The following is an 18,874-nucleotide window of genomic DNA, read 5'->3' as shown; positions in this document are numbered from 1 at the left end:
TGCAAAGGATTCCTATCTAGAATATATAATGAACTCTTACAACTCTGTAATAAAAAGACAGCCCAATTTTTAAACGGGCTGAAAATTCTAACAGACACCTCGCAAAAGAAAATATGTATGGTCAATAAATGCAGGAAAATATTCTCAACAGGAAAGTGAAAAGTTAAACCAGAACGAGATAGGAGTACTCACTCAGTTGAATGACTAAATTTAAAGATTAATAATACCAAGTAGAGGTGAGGAGCCAGAATTCTCATAATATTACTGTGGGAACATAAAATGATATAACCACATGGGAAAAACATTTAATCACTTATACTTACTGTCTGATCCAGCAATTCTACTCCTAGGTGTATATATATATATATATCTGTAATAGTCTGAATTGTGTCTCCCCAAAATTCAGATATTCAAGCTCTGACCCCAGTACCAGAGAACGACTGTTTTTGAGGACAGGGTCTTTAAAGAGCTGATTCAGTTAACACAAGGCTGTTAAAGTTAGGGTGGGCCCTAATCCACTGTGACTGTTCTTATAAGAAGAGGAAATTTGGACACACAGAGAGATACCAGGGACACACATACAGAAGGAAGACCACATGAGGACACAGCATGAAGGTGGCCATCTACAAGTCACAGAAGGAGCCCTCAGAGGAAACTAAACCTGCCCACACCATGATCTTGGACTTTAAGCCTCCAGAACTGTGGGAAATAAATTTCTGTTGTTAAAACCACCCAGTCTGTGGTATTGTGTTATGGCAGCCCTAGCAAACTAATACAACGTCCAAGAGGAGTGAAATCCTATTTCTACACAGACTTGTAGGTGAATGTCTATAGAAGCTTTATTCATAATTTCTAAGCAATGGAAACAATCCAAATGTTTATCACCTGATGAACAAAGTATAGTCTATCCATCCAATGGAAGATTACTCAACAATAAGAAGGAGTGAACTACTGATACTGTGCACCAATATGGATGAATCTCAGAAACATGATGCTGAGAGAATGAAGCCAGAGACAAAAGAGCATATGCTGTCTGATTCCATTTCTACGAAACACAAGAAAAATCAGATTGAATCTTTAGTGACAGAAAGCTGATCAGAGGTGGGTGATCAGAGGTGATCAGACACTCTTTATCTTGAGTGTGGTAGTGGTTACACAGGGGAATACATTGGTCAAAACTCATCAAACTATACACGAAATGCATTTTGTTATATGTAAAATATACCTCACTAAAATTGATTTTTTTAAAAAGTGTCCTCAATCCTGAAAATGCTTGGAAGCCCTGCCCTGGATGCACTTAAATGGCAGGTGAACAGATGAAAGTGGGTGCTGTGGGTAACCAAAGTTCCTTGTCATCACAGGAGGTGCGAGGAGGGGACCAGCGAGAACGAGGCAGCAGCTGAGGAGGAGGAAGAGGGGGAAGAGGAAGAGGATGTTTTCGCTGAGAAAGCCTCACACGATATGGTTGAGTGCCCAGCGCTAAAGGTAGGGAGGGCTGGGGACATGGGAAGGGCTGTCTTGGGGAAATAGCCCTCAGTCCTTGAACCTGGGCAATCAGAAGAGGCTCGGGGCTAAGTCTCATGCTCCAGCATCAGGGGACAGGCCTTCAGAGTGGGATGACCTGCAGAAGGTTGTGTAGGAGTGTCCCTGCCTGGAATTGGGGTCATTTCGGTGACAGTAAGCCAGGAGAGGTTGACTCATCCCCTCGTCTCTCCTGCCCTCTGCAGTTCCCAGTTTTCTGGGCAGACCTCAGTCTTTGCAGGCAGGTGGGTCTGGGTTCAAAGGCCAGCTCTGCTCCTTCCTAGCTGTGTAGCCTTAGGCAGATGACTTCATCCCTCTCCAGCCTTGGTTTTCTCATCTCTAAAATGGACACAGTAATACCAACTTGGCAGGTGGGTTCTAAGATTTTGAGTGAAAGGATTTCTCCATTTGGGTCTGCCCAAAGTGCAGTAGGAAAGAGGTTCTAGTCAAGTTCCCTTCGCCTCCTGCTTCCCTGCTGCACTAGGGTTACATGATATAACAGGCTTCACGCTCCAGAGAGATCTCCATGTTCTTTGACCTGCAGGACTCCTGGAAGTAGAGCGCCCCATTGTGTCTGAGCCGGGCACGTGGGGCTGGAGGGGCTGGAGGTTGTGCACTGCACAAAGGTGCCTGACCCCTGGGGGCGGTGTGCAGCGGGGGTGTGAGAGGAGAACTTGGGCCTGCCTTCTGACTGCCCCGCAACGAGGGGAAGTCTTTCCGTAGTTTCTCCAGCCAAAGGGGGTGCCTTTTCCAAAAACACATGAAGGCCCTGTTTTGGTGAATCAAGGCCCTTCATTTGGGTGTTTTTCTTTACCTCTGCTGGTAACTACTGTGAAAGGACAATAGAAAACCTGATCTCCTAGTTTAAATAACGAGATCTGCTAGTTGCCTCCATAACTCCATGAAAACATCTTCGGTTCTTGGCCAGGGCCGTGGAGGCCTTGGCTACGGCTTTGATAAAATACGGTTGGTCTTGAGGGTGTGAAGTCCGGGACTTCGGTGGGTGAGGTACCTCTACTGCTTACGTGAGCTTGTTAGGGGACTGAACATCTCCCACTGGCCCCAGCCCACAGGTGTCAGGGAGGACTGGGGGCCGGTACTCGGGGCCTTGGGCGCTGTTCCGGCTGGGCTGGGGCCGCGGAAGCCTCTGGCTGTGACTGAGGACCAGAGGCAAGGTGACAGAGGTGGGGAGCAGCTGCGGAGGGTGCCCGAGACTCTGCGGATACCGGTGGCCTCACAGTTGTGACCTCTCCCTCAGGTGGACAAAGAGACCAACACGGAGACCCCAGCCCCATCTCCCACGGTGGTGCGGCCCAAGGACCGCCGGGTGGGTGCGCCATCTCCAGGGCCATTTCTTCGAGGGAGCACCATCATCCGCTCCAAGACCTTCTCCCCGGGCCCCCAGAGCCAGTACGTGTGCCGGGTAAGCAACCATGTGGCACTCTTCTCCCCGAGAGCACCTGCTTCTCTCCCAGTAGCCGAGAGCCCCGGTTCTCACACAGCTCTGGGTGCAAGTTCCCATCGCGCTCACCTTGCGTCCTCATCGGAGCCTGTTTCCTCATAATGTGAACAGACCGACCCTATGGGGTTGCTTTAAGGATTTGAATTAGCTAAAGCCTGGGAAAGGCTCCATCACCAATACAGGGCCAGTGGTTTTATAATTCCAGCCAACTCCCCCCTCCTCCTTGTTTATACCCTGCCCTGCCACACCCCTTGCTGAGATCAGACTGACCCTCACCATCCCTGATGGGCGGGCAGTTCCTCCCCCTCCAGGGCAATTGCAGCCTGCAGCCTGAGGTTACAAAATAGCAACAGGCCTGTTATTACTTAGTCATGGGCTTAGGGGGTTTTTTAATTGAACTTTTTGCTAACAATGAAAACTTAGGAAATTCCATTTAAAATTTTAAAAAATGAAGAGGTTTCAAATAAAATTCCAGTTTCTCTTGGGAAAAAAAGGGACTGTCTGGCCCCGTGGGCTACACATTCTGTCACAGACACAACTGGCTGGAGCTGAGCGGTGAGGGCCACTGCCCTTGGAGGGGTGGAGGGGCAGGACTTTCAAGTTCACTGTGGCCTCCACCTGGCCCTGTTTAACCTATTTCGCTTGCTGACCTGCTCTTTCAGGCCCCGCTGGATTTAGAAGCCGTGCAGTAGGCTTGGCCCCTTGCTATCTAATTAGTCTACCCCGTCTGAGGGGTCATGCTGCTTGCTGGGGCTACAGAACCAAGACCCTGTTCCTGACGCCCAAATGACATATCGACATCCTTCCTTACCTCCTACCTTCCTTACCTCCTACCATGAAGAACCAACGAGCAATAACCAGAAGCATACACAGAACCTTCCTGCCCTAGTGTGCCAATAAGTTGTCACAGGAAAGGCCCATGGAACCTGCCCCACCTCGTCAACCTGCCACCCACCTGCCTATTGTTATTGGGGAGGGGGAGGGGATATGGGGGGTTCAATATCTGATATTCGGTATCCAAGGCCTCCAATTATAAGCTTGAGTAGGAAAGGTAATTTTTTCATAACATGACAACTTCACTAATTTACTGGCTACTTTTCAGATTAGTCCCCCCAAAACATTCCCTGTAATACCTCCCAGAAATAACGTAAACCTCTTCCATCTAGGTCAAGTGTCTAGCTAATATTTGAGCTTGTAAGCATCTGAAAAGACAATGTGAGCACCTGCAATTTAGCTGCATATCTTGCAAAAGGTACAGGGTTTCCTGCAGTCACTGAATGTGACTACTGTGGCCTCTCCCGTTGCGGAGCACAGGCTCTGGACGCGCAGGCTCAGCGGCCATGGCTCACGGGCCCAGCCGCTCCGCGGCATGTGGGATCTTCCCGGACCGGGGCACGAACCCGTGGCCCCTGCATCGGCAGGCAGACTCTCAACCACTGCGCCACCAGGGAAGCCCTGAATGTGATTATAAGTTGAGGGAATTCGTGAATCACAAGTGAAGAATCCTGCAATTAAGCCAGCACACAGCTGAAGAAGAGGAAAATCCAATCCATGTTTCAAATGTGCATAACTTGAAGGACTTAGAAAAGCCCTTAGGATAATGGATAATCTGTTTCTGGCAAAATTACTGACTTTATGAACGTGCAGTGGAAATCAAACACAAAGTGAAGAATGTCACTTGTTGGAAACATCACACCAGAAGAAATGAGTGTTTGATTCATCCTTTGTCATCAGGATTTAGAATGCAGTTGTAATTTTGTCAAATGGAAGATATGAAATGTAACTTCGGAAAAGTGTTTCTGCTTTCCAGCTAAAAACTCAAACTTTTTTCCCCCAATATTTACAATAAAACTCTGGTCTCCTGTGTAAATGGATTCGCCTTAGGTAGCCTTTTTCAGGATTGGCATCCTTGAATAACAAAGAGCTCCGGTCCCATTTATTACACATCTTCAGCGTGCCTAGCACTGTGCTGGGCCCTTCCCGTATTTTATTATCTGGACCAGTTTCCAACCCTGCAGGGCTGCAGATTTAAAAATTCCTAGTCTGCATGGATCACCTGCCACAGGCAGAAACAACCTTTCTGGGACTTCCCCGGCAGTCCAGTGGTTAAGACCCTGCCTTCCAATGCAGGAGGCGTGGGTTCAATCCCTGGTCAGGGAACTAAGATCCCACATGCCATGGGGTGTGGCCAAAAAAAGAAAAAAAAAAAAACAAAGAAAAGAAAGGGTCTTTCTTAGCAAAGCCATACATTTTTGCTTCTTTGTTTTCTGACTACACTTGAGCCCAAGCTTATCGGTTTCTTGTAGATTCTTACTTAAGGCTACAAGAAGTAGCCAATGGTACAACATCCTGAATTTTTTCGCTATCATTTCCCTTAAAACTCTATAGGCGTGCAGTCTGTCTCTCGAGATACAACAGGTAACCAGTGTATCCCTCTGGTTTGCACCCACAGAATGAGCATTCTCAAATTCCCAACAGGGAATATTGGTGTCTGTCCTGTGCCCCATCCTACCTCCAGTACACAGCCAACTCCCTGTCTTCCAGTCTGTGGTTTATAGCACCCAAGTCCTGTACTGGTCAAGGTTCTTAATAGCAAGCAATAGAAACAGACTGTGGGCAGTGGATGCGGGGAAGAAATGTTTGGAAAGGAAATTGAGTAGTTGACATATTCATCAGAAGGCTGTAGAACCAACCTCAGCAATCAGGCAGGAGCAAGGCGGGCCAGACCACAGCCAGAATCATACCACAAAGACAGTCAAGGGAGGACAGCCCAAGTGCTGCTGTAGAGCGTGGTCCCAGCTGGCTGTGCCACTGCCTCTGGGGTTCAGCACTGATTCCTCCGCCAGCCTCCTACCGCTGCAGGAGGCCAGGGAAGCTCCGACCACTGCTGCTGCTGCCACTCCTCCACCGCTAAGGGCTTCTCCCTGAGAAACCAAGAAACACGGATGCTCATGGAGCAGAAGAGAATGGCCTGGTTAAATCCAAGAGGCACAGTGACAGAGAATTGGTCCAGCTAGCAAGACCAGAGCAGTTGCACTTCATTGTCAGAGTCTAGTCCCGTGCCTGCTTCTAGCTACAAGGGAGGCCATGAAAGCAAGGCTCTGGTACTTTCTGCTTCATTCGTGAAAAGTGGGCTTCGTCTCCCACCAAGAGTCGTAAGAGGATGGTAATTAGATTAGCAACCCCTCCCCCGCCCCCAAATCCCTGTTTTCCTGTGTCATCTAATGTCACAAACAGCCCTGCAAGGCATGTTGTATTAATCCCATTTCATATACGCAGAAAGTCAGGGCACTTCGTTCTGAATACAAGCAATCCCTTCTGGCCTGATGCCACACGTCTCCACATCGAGTACCCTCTGCTGGGTGTCTCTCTTCTTTGGTCCTCAGCATGGCCTGGTGAGTTTCCTGGACTTGGGACCCCACTGGACTTTAAATCCGTGAGGGGTAGAGATGGCATATTATACTCCCCACAGCTCTCCCCTACCCCTGTGTCTTAAACACCTATGTATTTATCAGCAGTGCTGGCACATGTGTTGGTCGGCTCACTTTGACCTGACGGATACAGTCCTTCCAAAATTCTCATTTCCCTGTAGCTCCCTCTGACTGCCCGTTATTTCACCTCTCTGCTCCTCAATTTCCCTAGCCATCAGATGGAAAGAACAAAAAGGCAACGCTATTCTCTACCATGTCTGAGATCAAACGCGGCACAACATCTTTAAGAAAATGTTAAATTCAAGGACTTGATGTAGCTTTCATCGCTTTTTTTTTTATCACATGGTCTTTAGCACATAAACAACTACGACTCGGGATTTCCCTGGTGGCGCAGTGGATGAGAGTCCGCACTCCCAATGCAGGGGACCTGGGTTCAATCCCTCATCGAGGAACTAGATTCCACACACGTGCCGCAAGTAAGGAGCCTGCGTGCCGCCATGAAGGAGCTGGCGAGCCGCAACTGCGGAGCCCACCTGCCGCAACTGCGGAGCCCACGTGCTGCAACTAAGGAGCCTGCCTGCTGCAGCTAAGACCTGGTGCAACCAAATAAATAAATAAATATTAAAAAAAAAAACAAAAAAAAATAAAACAGCTACGACTTAAGCATCAGTTGTCCTGACACATATTCTAGTTGGTATGACACATATTCTGTGAGTGTCACCTATGGATTGAAACAATGTAGGATAAATCCCCCTTCTGATATGATATCCAGCCCGTCTGTTTGTATGAATCCACCCCAGTCAAGATGGTCCACCCCTCTGTCTGTATATTTGTTTCATCTCCGAGTCCTACATGCATCCTGGGGGCCGGAAGAGGACATGACCTTGGAGTCAAACAGACAGGACCTTGAACGCTTGTTCGGATGCTTGCCAGAACATTTCACTGAACATGAATGAAATGCTCACTGCATGACTTATAAAAGTGTGTTAATGTCTCCAGGCCTCCGTTCCCTCAGGATTGTTTGAAGATTAAATGAAACTGTCAGTAAAGCCCATGGCACATAGTAGGGGCTCCGTCCACGTGGCTGTTATGGTTACTGTTGCCTATTTCTCATTCTGGTTGAGCCTCTGCCTAGTGTAGTAGCTATTTCTTCAACGTAGCAGGACTATTAATATCATTATCACTGATAATTATTAATAACCGCAAAAATGCCGATGTGGACAGCTTCTCAGAAGAGACCTGCAGCAGTGAGCTGACAGCTGCCTGAATTAACGGACTGTAGCATCAGCCTGTGGCGATCCCAGTGACTTGAAAATACGACTCCGGAGAGGAGCCCCCGCCTCACACATCCTGGGATGTGCTGCCATCCTCACCTCCCTCTCCGGTCCTCCCACTGGGGACACACACTGTCAGTGGAAAAGCATCTGCCTTGAAAATACGACTCCGGAGAGAAGCCCCCGCCTCACACAACCTGGGATGTGCTGCCATCCTCACCTCCCTCTCGGGTCCTCCCACTGGGGACACACACTGTCAGTGGAAAAGCATCTGCCTCGACCATAGCCCTGATCTCTGGCTATGGGTGACGAACATTAGCCCCCTGGGGAGAGTCCATATCACTAAGTGACTGAAGGGTTCTGAGGAGGGGAGAGCTGTGTTCAGCACAGCCCTCACAGAGCGTGTCTGGCCCGTCTTCTCCGGGGATGTGGTCCCCGAGGCTTTGCCTGTGGGCTGCTTTTTTTATGTGTATGTCAGTCTTGACAGGGGCTCCATTTCAGCCATGAAAGCGGCTCTCGGGGCAACAGGGAAGAGTTGATACAAATAGGCCTGAGCGTAGGAGGTCAAGTGGTCAGTAGATCCTGGAGTCACACTGTCGGGTGTCAACCCTGCCATGCTGCTGCTACCAGCTCTCCAACCTTGAGCAAATTCGGTAACCCCTCACCCTCCGTCTCCTCCCCCATGGGTTGTTGGAAGGGTTACATGAGATATCGCATGGCTGACACGTAGGGGTGTGCATCACGGAGTACACACTCAGTGTGCTTTCCGCATGCACTTCGACCTTCATGAGCTTCCCACGCCTTTTCTCTGGCAGCTGAACCGAAGTGACAGTGACAGCTCCACCCTGTCCAAGAAGCCACCTTTTGTTCGAAATTCCCTGGAGCGGCGCAGCGTCAGGATGAAGCGGGTAAGATGATCACCTCGGAGCTGTGTGTCCACCTGCCCCTCCCTCGTTTCCCCGAGCCATGTGTCCGGCACACACATCCCCTGACGTCTGACCGTTTCTCCTCAGCCACTGGTTGGAAGAAAGTCGCTCTCGCAAGCATGGGGATACTTGCAAATGGAAGCTGGTGAACTGTCAGGCCTGGGTAGGCACTGGGGAAAGTGCCAGAGGGTCACTGTAACATCGTTATTATGACCAATAGGGTTAGATCAGGAGTGTGCATACTGGGCTTTGTTTTCTTGGGTAGAAATCAGAGTCACTAAGAACTAATCAACCCAAGACATCACAGCCACCCATGGGAGCCTGCCTGAGGCAGGATTCTGTTCGGTGTGTGTCGTCTAGCTGACTGGGCAGTGGCAGGTCCTGACGGCCTCCCTGCTGGCGGAGAAGCCGGGCGCCCCCCCCCCGCCCCCCGTGGGCTTCTCTCAGTCCAGCTGGAAACGTGCAGGGAAGAGGCCACAAGCTGTGCCTGCAGAACAATCTGGCCTTTCCTTAACGGAGACTTGGCTGAGGGGTCAGGATGGGGCCGTCTTAGACAGTGGCCCAACTCCCAACAGGGACTTTCACCAACCAGTCAGGGCTGCAGGAGGTGCAGTGTGGCTCTCCCCACTTTGACCTTTCAACGCAGGTTCGACAGCAGTTCTGGCGAGCTTGCAGAACTAGAAGAAACCCAGGAGCCAGAATGTCAGAAAGAGAAGCAGAGGGAGCAAAGCGAAAGAGAAAGTGCAGAGAAAGGAGAGCGTGCTGACAGCCCCACGCAGGGGTGGCTGCTCCGCATATCCTGTGGGCCTGCTGCTGACAGCCCTCCGCCCCCCCCCCCAGGTCTCCAGAAAGAACTAGAGAGAGCAGGAGAAAGAAGGCAGTGCAGAAGAGGCGCACCCGGAAAAGAGAGAGCGCTGGCTGCCGGAGAACGTGGACATGGCCTTAAGTGACAGGCGTGTCCCACCCCAGCCCCACCCCGTCTGCTGTGGCTGGCTGGTGCTGCAGTCCCTGGAACACCACGTCTCCTTGGGAGCTGGTTGATGATGCAGATTCTGAGGCCACACTCCCAGACTGTCTCATCCAGGCAGCTGGGGTGGGGCCCTGGAAACCGTATTTTAATAAGCTCCTTGGAGGATTCTGGAGCAGGTGTTCCGGGATCCACTCCAGGAGAAATGATGCTGCAGCTGCAGAAGCTCCCGCCTGCTCCCCCTGCAGTTACCTAATCATAGGAGTGATAGCCCATCATATTCACAGGTCCCACCCACGCTGAAGAGGAGGGGATTACACAGGGCTTGTATGTTAGGAGGGAGGAATCTTGGGAGCCATCTTAGAACTCCATCTCCCACAGTCATTTATACTTTTTTAATGATTAGTGTTTTCTGATAGGAGGAGAGTTAATGATTATAGTTAATCAAGATCTTTTACATACAGATAACTGAAGAACTCAACACCAAATATAGCTTGAAAGTGAAAAAGGGAATGTATTGGCTCATTTAATGGAAAACTCTAGGATGTTGGACTGACTTCAGGCATGGATTGATCCAGGAGCTGAGCCAATGTCATCAAGCTTCAGTCCCCCTCTCATGGCACTGCTCTCTCCAGATGGCTTAATTCTTAAACAGGTCTACCCCATCTGCTGGTGAAGACGACCATGATCATTTCTAGGTTTATATCTTGCTGGCTCAGTGGCCTCTGTGTAAAGACATTGCCTTCTTTCCCAGTAGCTCAGCAAAAGTGCCAGAATTGAGTGGTACTGCCTGGGCTTGGATAATATGCTCCCCCCTGAGGCAATCACTGAGATTCTGATTGGCCAGGTTCAGGTCACGTTCCTATCCCCGAAGCACCCCCATGTGAAACAGATGGATTGACTACGGCAGATGTGGATTCCCAAGGGAAGATGAGGATGCTATTACTGTAAGACTAGAGAAGTGGAAGCTGGACAGGCAGAAACAGTAGATGTCCATTACAGGACCACAAAGTCGATGCATGGGGAACAGACCTGCATCGAGGAAACGGCTTTAGAGCAGGAGAGGGACAAGAATCCAGTGAAGGAGGGGGTAAATGTTGAGGGCACTGTGAGTAGGGAAAGCAGCACCGTGTAGGGAGCGAGCGGGTAGGTTCTGGAGCCAGCTCCTGGGGTGGAATCTCGGCTTTACTGCTTATAATCTGTGTGATCGAACCTCGGGGAGCCTCCTCATCTGTGCAGATGGTAACGGTCAGGACCTCACAGGGTTGTGAAAATGAACTGAGGTAACAGAAGTAAAGTGCCTAGCACCGTGCCTGGGACATAAAAATGCTCAATATTACGAGCAGTAGACATGGAAAACATCAAGACGGGCTCCAGGGCGAGGGCGAGCCCCATTTTTTAAGCCCGCAGGTGAACGAAGGAGGGAGGGTGTCTGAGGTTCAGACCAGGGGGTCGTGTGGGCTCACTGGACCCGGCCCTGTAATAACGGCTCAAAAACCATCCCCACACCCGTAGCCTTCGTCTGTCAAATCCCTGCGTGCCGAGCGCCTACCACGCACCTCGCTGGACCTCGAGTTGGACCTGCAGGCGACCAGGACCTGGCACAGCCAGCTGACTCAGGAGATCTCGGTGCTAAAGGAGCTCAAGGAGCAGCTGGAACAGGCCAAGAGCCACGGGGAGAAAGAGCTTCCACCGTGGTTGCGGGAGGACGAGCGCTTCCGCCTGCTGCTGAGGATGTTGGAGAAGCAGGTGAGTGGCGCTCCGCCCGTGCAGAGGATGCGCTGCTGCAAAGGAGGCCGGCCGGACCTTCAAACGGGTCCTGCAGCCCTGTGGTGCACTTGGAGTGTTCCCAGGTCCCCTCATACCCATCAGCAAAGAGATCCAGGAATCCCTCTGCCCGGCAAGCGTTATTAGCTCTTTACCTGGCTGCCAGGTCCTTTTGCTGCATTCCCGTGTTTATGTGTGCAAGACCTTATTGTTTACACGTTTATTCCTCCAGGTGGTCCTTCATCAAACACGTTGGGTACCTAATCTACGCTGGGGCACACGCTTGAACAGAGTAAATACAGAACGCTGACCTGCCCCAGTGGCTGCCCATGCGGTCCCGCAGAGCGGGTGTTTCCAAATGGGAAAGGAGCGGCTCCTGGCAGGACTTTGTCCTGAGGGAGATGCCTGGGAATACAAGCCTGCTCGCGTCCCTGCCCTAGTGTAGTGCGTTTGAGGGATTTCAGCAGTTGCTCAAGGAAGAAGATATAACCACAGAATGGCCGGAGCACACAATGAGTTTAATTTGAGTGGTTGCTGCTTTCACAACTTTGCATCTGGGGGAAGTCCCTCACTGCATGACAGTGCCCACCGCCCCCTCCAAAGCGGTTCTGGGACCACTACCTAGAGAGGAGGAGGGCAGGGGAAAGGGGGTTGGAAAGGGGGCCTAGGCATCTAGATGATGTCATTCAGAGCACCATGAGAGTCTCTGGGTTGGAGAACACCAAAGCAGCAGCAGTTTGGGATCTCTTATAGCCCTGGGGTTTATCTTACCTATGACTAGCAGATGTTGGGTACAGCTTTAGGGGGTATGCAAAACAGGCAGGTTCTAAACAGCTAAAAAATCTTATTTGAGCTTCATTTTAAACAGTTGGATGGGTAAAAATTTGACTTTGGCACCAGTGGGCTCTTGAGATCCCGGAACTATGGTGAAGAAATAAATACCACAGGACCAACACACAGAGGCCACCTTCGACTCAATTTCTATAATACCTGCCAGGATTGCGGTCCATGGCAGACATGATAGACTTTTGCTAGTTTTCTCTGTACACAGCCAAGCAGTGCAAGAGCACCGTACAGAGGGTGCCTGCCTGGATTGTTGGGAGGGCCATTAGCTAAAATTCCAGCTCTCAATGCAGGTGACGATAACTTAGAGCAGGAAGGTGGTACTGGGCTTCTTAGGTCTGGACTAATGTGGGAGCTTCAAATTGACTCTGGTAATTCAGAAGTTCCAGAAATGTTTATCTCTTTCTTATTTATTACTTATACCCTAATGTACTTATAATAGAGTTATAATAATAGCATTAAGAGAAAATAGAAAATTAGAGCAAGTTTTAAGGAAGAGAAGGCAATAAATATATCCCTAATCTAATGGTAGTTGTCTATTACATTTATCTTGGAGCTTCCTAGTAGCCAAGGCAAAAAGAGGTAAGAAAACAAGTGCATATGTGCCGTACCTTAAGAAAGCACCAACTAAGAAAACCTGACCTTTTAAATAGGGGAAAAAAAAAAAAGTACATCTGTGACTGTCTGATGATGAGCTTCTACTAAAAAACCATTTAAATGGTAGCTTCATTGACCAAAATTCTGGCTTTATGCAATGTTTTCAAGTATATGGAGCATAGATATTTTAGGGCTCTCTGGTTTGTTCTCAAAAGTGCTTCCATAGGTTTGTATCAGGAGGGAAGAGTGTAACGTTCCTAAAGCCCTTTAGCACAACTGCATGACTTGGAATTGGGTTTCCACCGTTTCTCACTGGCTTGACGTTAAAGAAATTTCTTCACATGCCTGAGCCTTAGTTTCCTCATCTGTAATACAGAGGTAATTAAAAAATTTACCTTCTTAGGTGGCCCTGAGAATTAGAGAGGCAGCACACATTTTACCTGGTAGCCCCTGTCTCCTTACTTCTGACAGGTCCCCACAGGTATTCAGTTCCTGGCCCCAAAAACCTGTCCTGTCTGACAGATGATGGGATCACTTCCCCTCATTGTTCGGGATAAAGAGGTTCCTATGGTGGAACAGGAAGCGTCAGGGTGCCTATTCTGTGACCCTCAAACCTTTTAACTGCAGCAGACTCCTTCTTTGTGCTAGAAAGTTCCCCGTGGCTGACCCATTTCTAGAGACCCTAAGGACTCTCTACTACCTCACTTTGCCCTCCAGATGGACCGAGCAGAGCACAAGGGCGAGCTTCAGACAGACAAGATGATGAGGTCGGCCGCCAAGGACGTGCACAGGCTTCGAGGCCAGAGCTGTAAGGAGCCCCCAGAAGTGCAGTCTTTCAGGTCAGCAAGTGGGCGCCCGGCCAGCCGGCTTTCCCTTTCCCACCCTGCCCGCCCAGCCTCGGTCTTTGCTCTGCCTCGCTGCTCCCCATCCCACGCTCCCTTCCATAGCGGAGCCCCAGCTCTCTCTGTAGCAGATGTTCACCCTCTGCCGAGCCGTCCCCGTCAGTCTGTGAGCCCTGCGGTGCTTTCCCTCAGCTGTCTTGCTCCGTCCCCACACAACTCGAGCTAATGTGTTAGATCCTCTTGTTTAATGAATGAGCCACCTGCTCCACCCTTTCCTCTTAGCGTTTCCATCCCCAGTAATTGCAGAGGATTGGCTGAATGATAAATAAGCCTGGGAGTGATGGATGCTTGCCAGGCCTCCCTAGCTATGCCTGCTGCCTGCCGGGATCCCAGGGAGATGCCTTCTTGCCGCCCTGGACCCAGGCGTGTCACGGGAGGACGCCACCCACCATTCGGCCTGGGCCTCCCGTTCACAGAGGGCTTTGCATTTAGACTCGTGTTCTCCTCTCAGAAAAGATACTCATGTTTGTGTATGTGCTAAAACGCATTCCTTTGTGGAACATAAACGTGTAAAATATACTGTCATTTGTCTAACCGCATTTGGACATCCCTTAATTTCTAACCAATTGGAAATCTAAAACAAACCAACAGTGGAAGTGGCCCGAGGGCCCTTTTAGACTCTGGAGGCCTCTGATTGGAATGGAAGGTGGCTGGGCCTGCTAATGTCCCCTATAGCAGTGGTTCTCAATCAGGGATGATTTGGGCCCCTGGGGGACGTTTGGCAGTGTCTAGGGACTTTTTTTTTTTTTTTTGGCTGTGTGGGGTCTTTGTTGCTGTGTGCGGGCTTTTCTCTAGTTGTGGCGAGCGGCGACTGCTCTTGGTTGCAGTGTGTGGGCTTCTCATTGCGGTGGCTTCTCTTGGAGCACGGGCCCTAGAGCGTGCGGGCTTCAGTAGTTGTGGCATGTGAGCTCAGTAGTTGTGGCACACGGGCTTAGTTGCTCCGCGGCACGTGGGATCTTCCCGGACCAGGGATCGAACCCATGTCCCCTGCATTGGCAGGCGGATTCTTAACCACTGCGCCACCAGGGAAGTCCCTAGGGACATTTTTGATTGTCAGAACTGGAAGGAGGGGTGGGAGAGCTTGCAGCTGGCATCTAGTGGGTGGAGGCCACTTACATGCACAGGACAGCCTCACCACAAAAAAATTATCCTGCCCATTATACCTATAAAGTGAGGTTGAAAAACCCTGCTTTAAAGGGATGGCCTCTTTTACAGGGAGAAGATGGCATTTTTCACCCGGCCTCGGTTGAATATCCCGACCCTCTCTGCGGATGACGTCTAATCGCCAGAAAAGTATTTCCTTTGTTCCACTGACCAGGCTGTGAACCTAGACTGTGGCTAAATTTATTTATGTGGTGTTATATGAAGGTACTGAGTCATGAGTCCTCTAGCACTCTTGTCGGTTTGAAGACAAACAGATTTTTTTAGTTTGGGTTCTATTATTAAAAAAACAAAAACAAAAAAAACCACAAAAAAACCAGCATTACAATGACAAGATTGTATAGTTTGTATATTTAGGAATGTATTTTTGAGAAAGAAAATTTAAATGAACTAAAGCAGTATTAAGTTGCTGCTCTTCTTAAAATAAAATTGTTTAGTTTTTTTTTTTTTTTTTGTACAGCTCTACCTTCTAGAGGTTTCATTGCAATAAGAAGTAATGTTTGGGGGACGGTAATCCTCAAAGGACGTCCTGCAGATGTCACAGCACAGCTGACCTTTCCTACTTAACATATTTTGTACAATAGTAAAAAAAAAAAAGTGCACGGGAACTGTTTGGGGGATTCTGAGGTGCACCCACGAATCTTCACGAGCTGTGATGTGTTTTTATGTGGCCGCCTGACGTGGAGCAGGCAGCGTGGGGCCGGCTGAGCTGCCCATCCTGTGCCAGTGACAGGCCTGCCCACGCTGGCCTCAGATGCCCAGTGAAGCCACTGAAACGAGTGAGGGAGGGCTGTGGAGAACTCCTTTCAGTTTTATCTCCATCAATAAAGTGGCCTTTCTGAACGAACGTCCTCGCTCTCTTTTTCTCCTCCACCCACTCACTTCATCTGTGTTTCCCTGATTTTGACTCTCTGCTTCCCAATCGTTCCCTCCCTACCCATCCCCAGCGCAGGGGATGATTTTTTTCTTTCCTCTGCTCATTTGCTCATTAAGTGAAAATCACTGCTCAGCTGGGGCTGTTGCAGACATCCGAAGTCAGCCGTTACCAAACAAGTAGCAGATTCTCTTCCTTCTTCCTTCCTCTGAAGTTAACCCGTGCAGTTGTCCTCCAAGTGTTGGGTTGGCCCAAAAGCTCGTTCGGGTTTCTCCGTAAGATGTTATAGAAAAACCTGAACGAACTTTTGGGCCAACCGTCTAGAATATGTTGCGCTGCCAGCCACGTCGGAATCACTTGGGGCAGCTTGTTAAAAATACAGACTCCTGGACCCTTCCCCAGACCAGGATGGCTCAGAGACCAGCTTTTATCCGCAGTTCCCGCTGTAAGTCTTACGCATACTGCAGTTTGAGGGACCAGCTGGTTTCATATGAGTGAAGACCAGGCAGAGGCAAAGTGGTATCACCCCACATCCTACCGGAGAGTCAGGCGGGGGACACTAATAGACATGAGCCTCTCCAGGCCACTGGGGACCATTGGGGGAGGGGTAAGGAGGGAGTAGAGCCCCCTTCTAGGCTTCGGGGGCTTTCCCCAACTCCTCACTACATTCCTTACATGGCTGTTCCTCGTGTATTATTCCTTACGTAGAAGGAACCTGGAGTGGTGTAGAATCCACCGTTATTCCCCACGTGGCTTCCAGGTCTTTGGACAGCCAGGCCTCCCTCTAACTATCCAGTCCATTTCCTCACCAACCCGGGGCTTCACCTCTCTGAACACACGAGTGTCGGATGCACTCTCTCAGCTTCCGTGGAAATCCATCGCACGTGCTGAGGGCTGGCTTGGACGTTTCTTTAAATGAGTATCAACGTTGTCCCTGACTCAATTGTAATGGGTCCAAGAGCACAAGGTTGCGTCTTGTGCTGTTCCTGTGGCCCTTAATGCCTGCACAGCTTAGAGCATTGAGACAGCTGCTGACCCTGCCCTTCAGTTCAGGGCTCTGGCCGCAGCAATGGGGCAGATGACCTATCCCACTGGCCGCCGCGATTAGACTAAGGCTAGGCCTGGGGCCCCAGCTGGGCCAATCAGAACTTTTCCCCTGCATTTTCCACCTGAAGTTTGGAGACTAGATTTTCTCTTCCCAAAGCTATCGTGACCGTGGTTTCAGCTTCTGGGACCCAACCCTAAGGAGAAGAGCAGATAAAAGAAGTGGAGAAAGAAGGTGTGTTTTGGGGTCTGAATCCACCAGGACCAGAGGTCAGCTGCATCCTCGCTCTATTCGTAGTCTGTTGGTGAACCAAGTGAAGAGAACTCAGTAAGAACTTGAAGGTCCTGCAATGGGACATTTTTCGCTCAGTCACACCTTCATCCGTGTTCAGCTTTCCCGACAAGGGTCAGCCCCTCCCACCCCCAGAGCAGCAAGTGCTAAGAAGCAGAGCTCTAAATGCCCTCCTTGAGTGTGGGAAAGGCTGCAGCCGGAGAAGTGTGTCTCGGTGTTGCTTCAGCCGATGGAGCATTTGGGAGAAGAAGCAGGCCACCTCTGGGGAAGGCAGAAGGCCCTCTGTCAGCCGTGGCATTGAATTCTCTCTAAAAGCAGTTCACTGGCCAAACACCAATACATCCTGTTGCTTTTGCCTGGCAAGAAATCGAGGAATACATAAGGGATCTTCCATTTGTAATTGTGCTTGTGTCTTCTCCAGAATCTTCAGGAAACAAAAGCTCAGAAATGTGAGATGACTCGCTCAACATCACTCGGATGATAAATGGCCAGAGCTAGGATGCAGACCCTATCTTTGGACTTCAAATTTTCTATTGTCTTTCAGCTCCACTCTCTGTTTCCTGGGGTTACCACGTCACATGAGGTCCTACTCGAAGGGACTTGGCACATTTGGTTTTGAAGAATGAAGTCATGGAATCCTGTGGTTTCTTTGTATGGGGGTATGGAGAACGGAGGGGTGATTAGGAGACTGGTCGGGGAAAAGACACTCAATAAACCTCAGTGGGTCTGACTGTCCTGTTCATAAAGCCGGTAGTTGGCCTTTTGACTATAAATATTTTGCAGTATGCACACTGGCAGCCTTTGTGCCTCCTGCCTCCCAAGAAAGCTAACCAGCAAGATCTGTCCAGTGAACTGTCCCTCTGCTGATCAGATTCCAGCCACGCTGACCTTTCTTCTCTCCATCCCCACCACAGGGCCTTTGCACCTCTGGTTCCTTCTGCCTGGTACACTCTTCCACCGTGTCTTCATCCCCCCACTATACGGCCCTCTCTTCATCCCTATTCAGATCTCAGTTCAATCCTCACCCCCTTGGAGAGCCTCTCCACCCTGACCCTGGGCCACCCCATCCACTTACCCTCCCACACGTCATTCTGTGACACAGTGACCTGCTTTGTTTGCTTCAGAGCACTGTTCCTCTCTGCAGTGATCTTGTTACATCCCCCCTGCCTGTCTCTTCCCTCTAGGACATAAGATCTTAAAAGCAGGGACCTTGCTTGCCTTGCTTTCTGTTGGATCTGATGCAGAGTGGGTCCTTAATAAATACCTGCGGAATGAATGAATGAGATGAAAAGTCTGCCCCAGAGCTGTGTTTAATCTCGTCTCCTTTGTCATTCCAAGGAAGTAAGGTAGGTTCTGGGTGGGACAGGAGTACTGAAGACTGCTATGGGGGGTGTCAGGATGCAGGTGTCTTTCCAATCAGGCTCGGCACACCCCTAAACACACCCACACGTCACCCTACAACATAAAGAAGCAGAAGTGATGGGGATTCCTACTGCACATGTGCATGCACACAGAGATATAAACACACACACAGTGTTTACGTCCTTTGGAGGAACAGTTAGAGTCCTCTCTTCTAGCAATTGGTTTTATTATTTTAATGGCTAATACTTACCTACTGCACAAAGTCCAAAGGGCACTCAAGAGCCATGGTAGCAAATCCTTCCACTACTATAGGCCTCGGCACTGTTCTAAAGCTTTACTTATTGTTAACTCATTTATCCTCACAACAGCCCTATGAGGTAGATAGTATCATGATCATTCCTATTTTACAGTTGAGGAAAGTGACCCAGGGAAGAGTGGGATTAAACCCAGA

General features: G+C 49.8%; 1 protein-coding gene across 4 annotated transcripts in view; it reads left to right on the top strand.

The window, feature by feature from the left end:
- Positions 1–15,694, top strand: part of WWC1 (WW and C2 domain containing 1) — a 153,089-nt gene extending 137,395 nt beyond the window's left edge. For 2 of the 4 annotated variants that reach the window (XM_067732899.1, XM_067732901.1), the window contains exons 18-23: positions 1,362–1,485; positions 2,780–2,944; positions 8,504–8,596; positions 11,097–11,330; positions 13,506–13,627; positions 14,906–15,694. In XM_067732899.1, the coding sequence (XP_067589000.1) occupies positions 1,362–1,485; positions 2,780–2,944; positions 8,504–8,596; positions 11,097–11,330; positions 13,506–13,627; positions 14,906–14,972 (805 nt within the window). In that variant the 3' untranslated portion in view covers positions 14,973–15,694. Of the gene's footprint in view, positions 1–1,361; positions 1,486–2,779; positions 2,945–4,149; positions 4,854–8,503; positions 8,597–11,096; positions 11,331–13,505; positions 13,628–14,905 lie in introns of those variants that run through there. The other 2 variants (XM_067732900.1, XM_067732902.1) reach the window with 2 other exon arrangements.
- Positions 15,695–18,874: the final 3,180 nt, after the last annotated feature.

This window comes from Pseudorca crassidens, chromosome 3 (genome assembly GCF_039906515.1).
Source record: "Pseudorca crassidens isolate mPseCra1 chromosome 3, mPseCra1.hap1, whole genome shotgun sequence".
NCBI lineage: Eukaryota > Metazoa > Chordata > Mammalia > Artiodactyla > Delphinidae > Pseudorca > Pseudorca crassidens.
The sequence above is the reverse complement of the archived record's forward strand: the minus strand, read 5'-3'. Positions and strand labels throughout refer to the sequence as shown.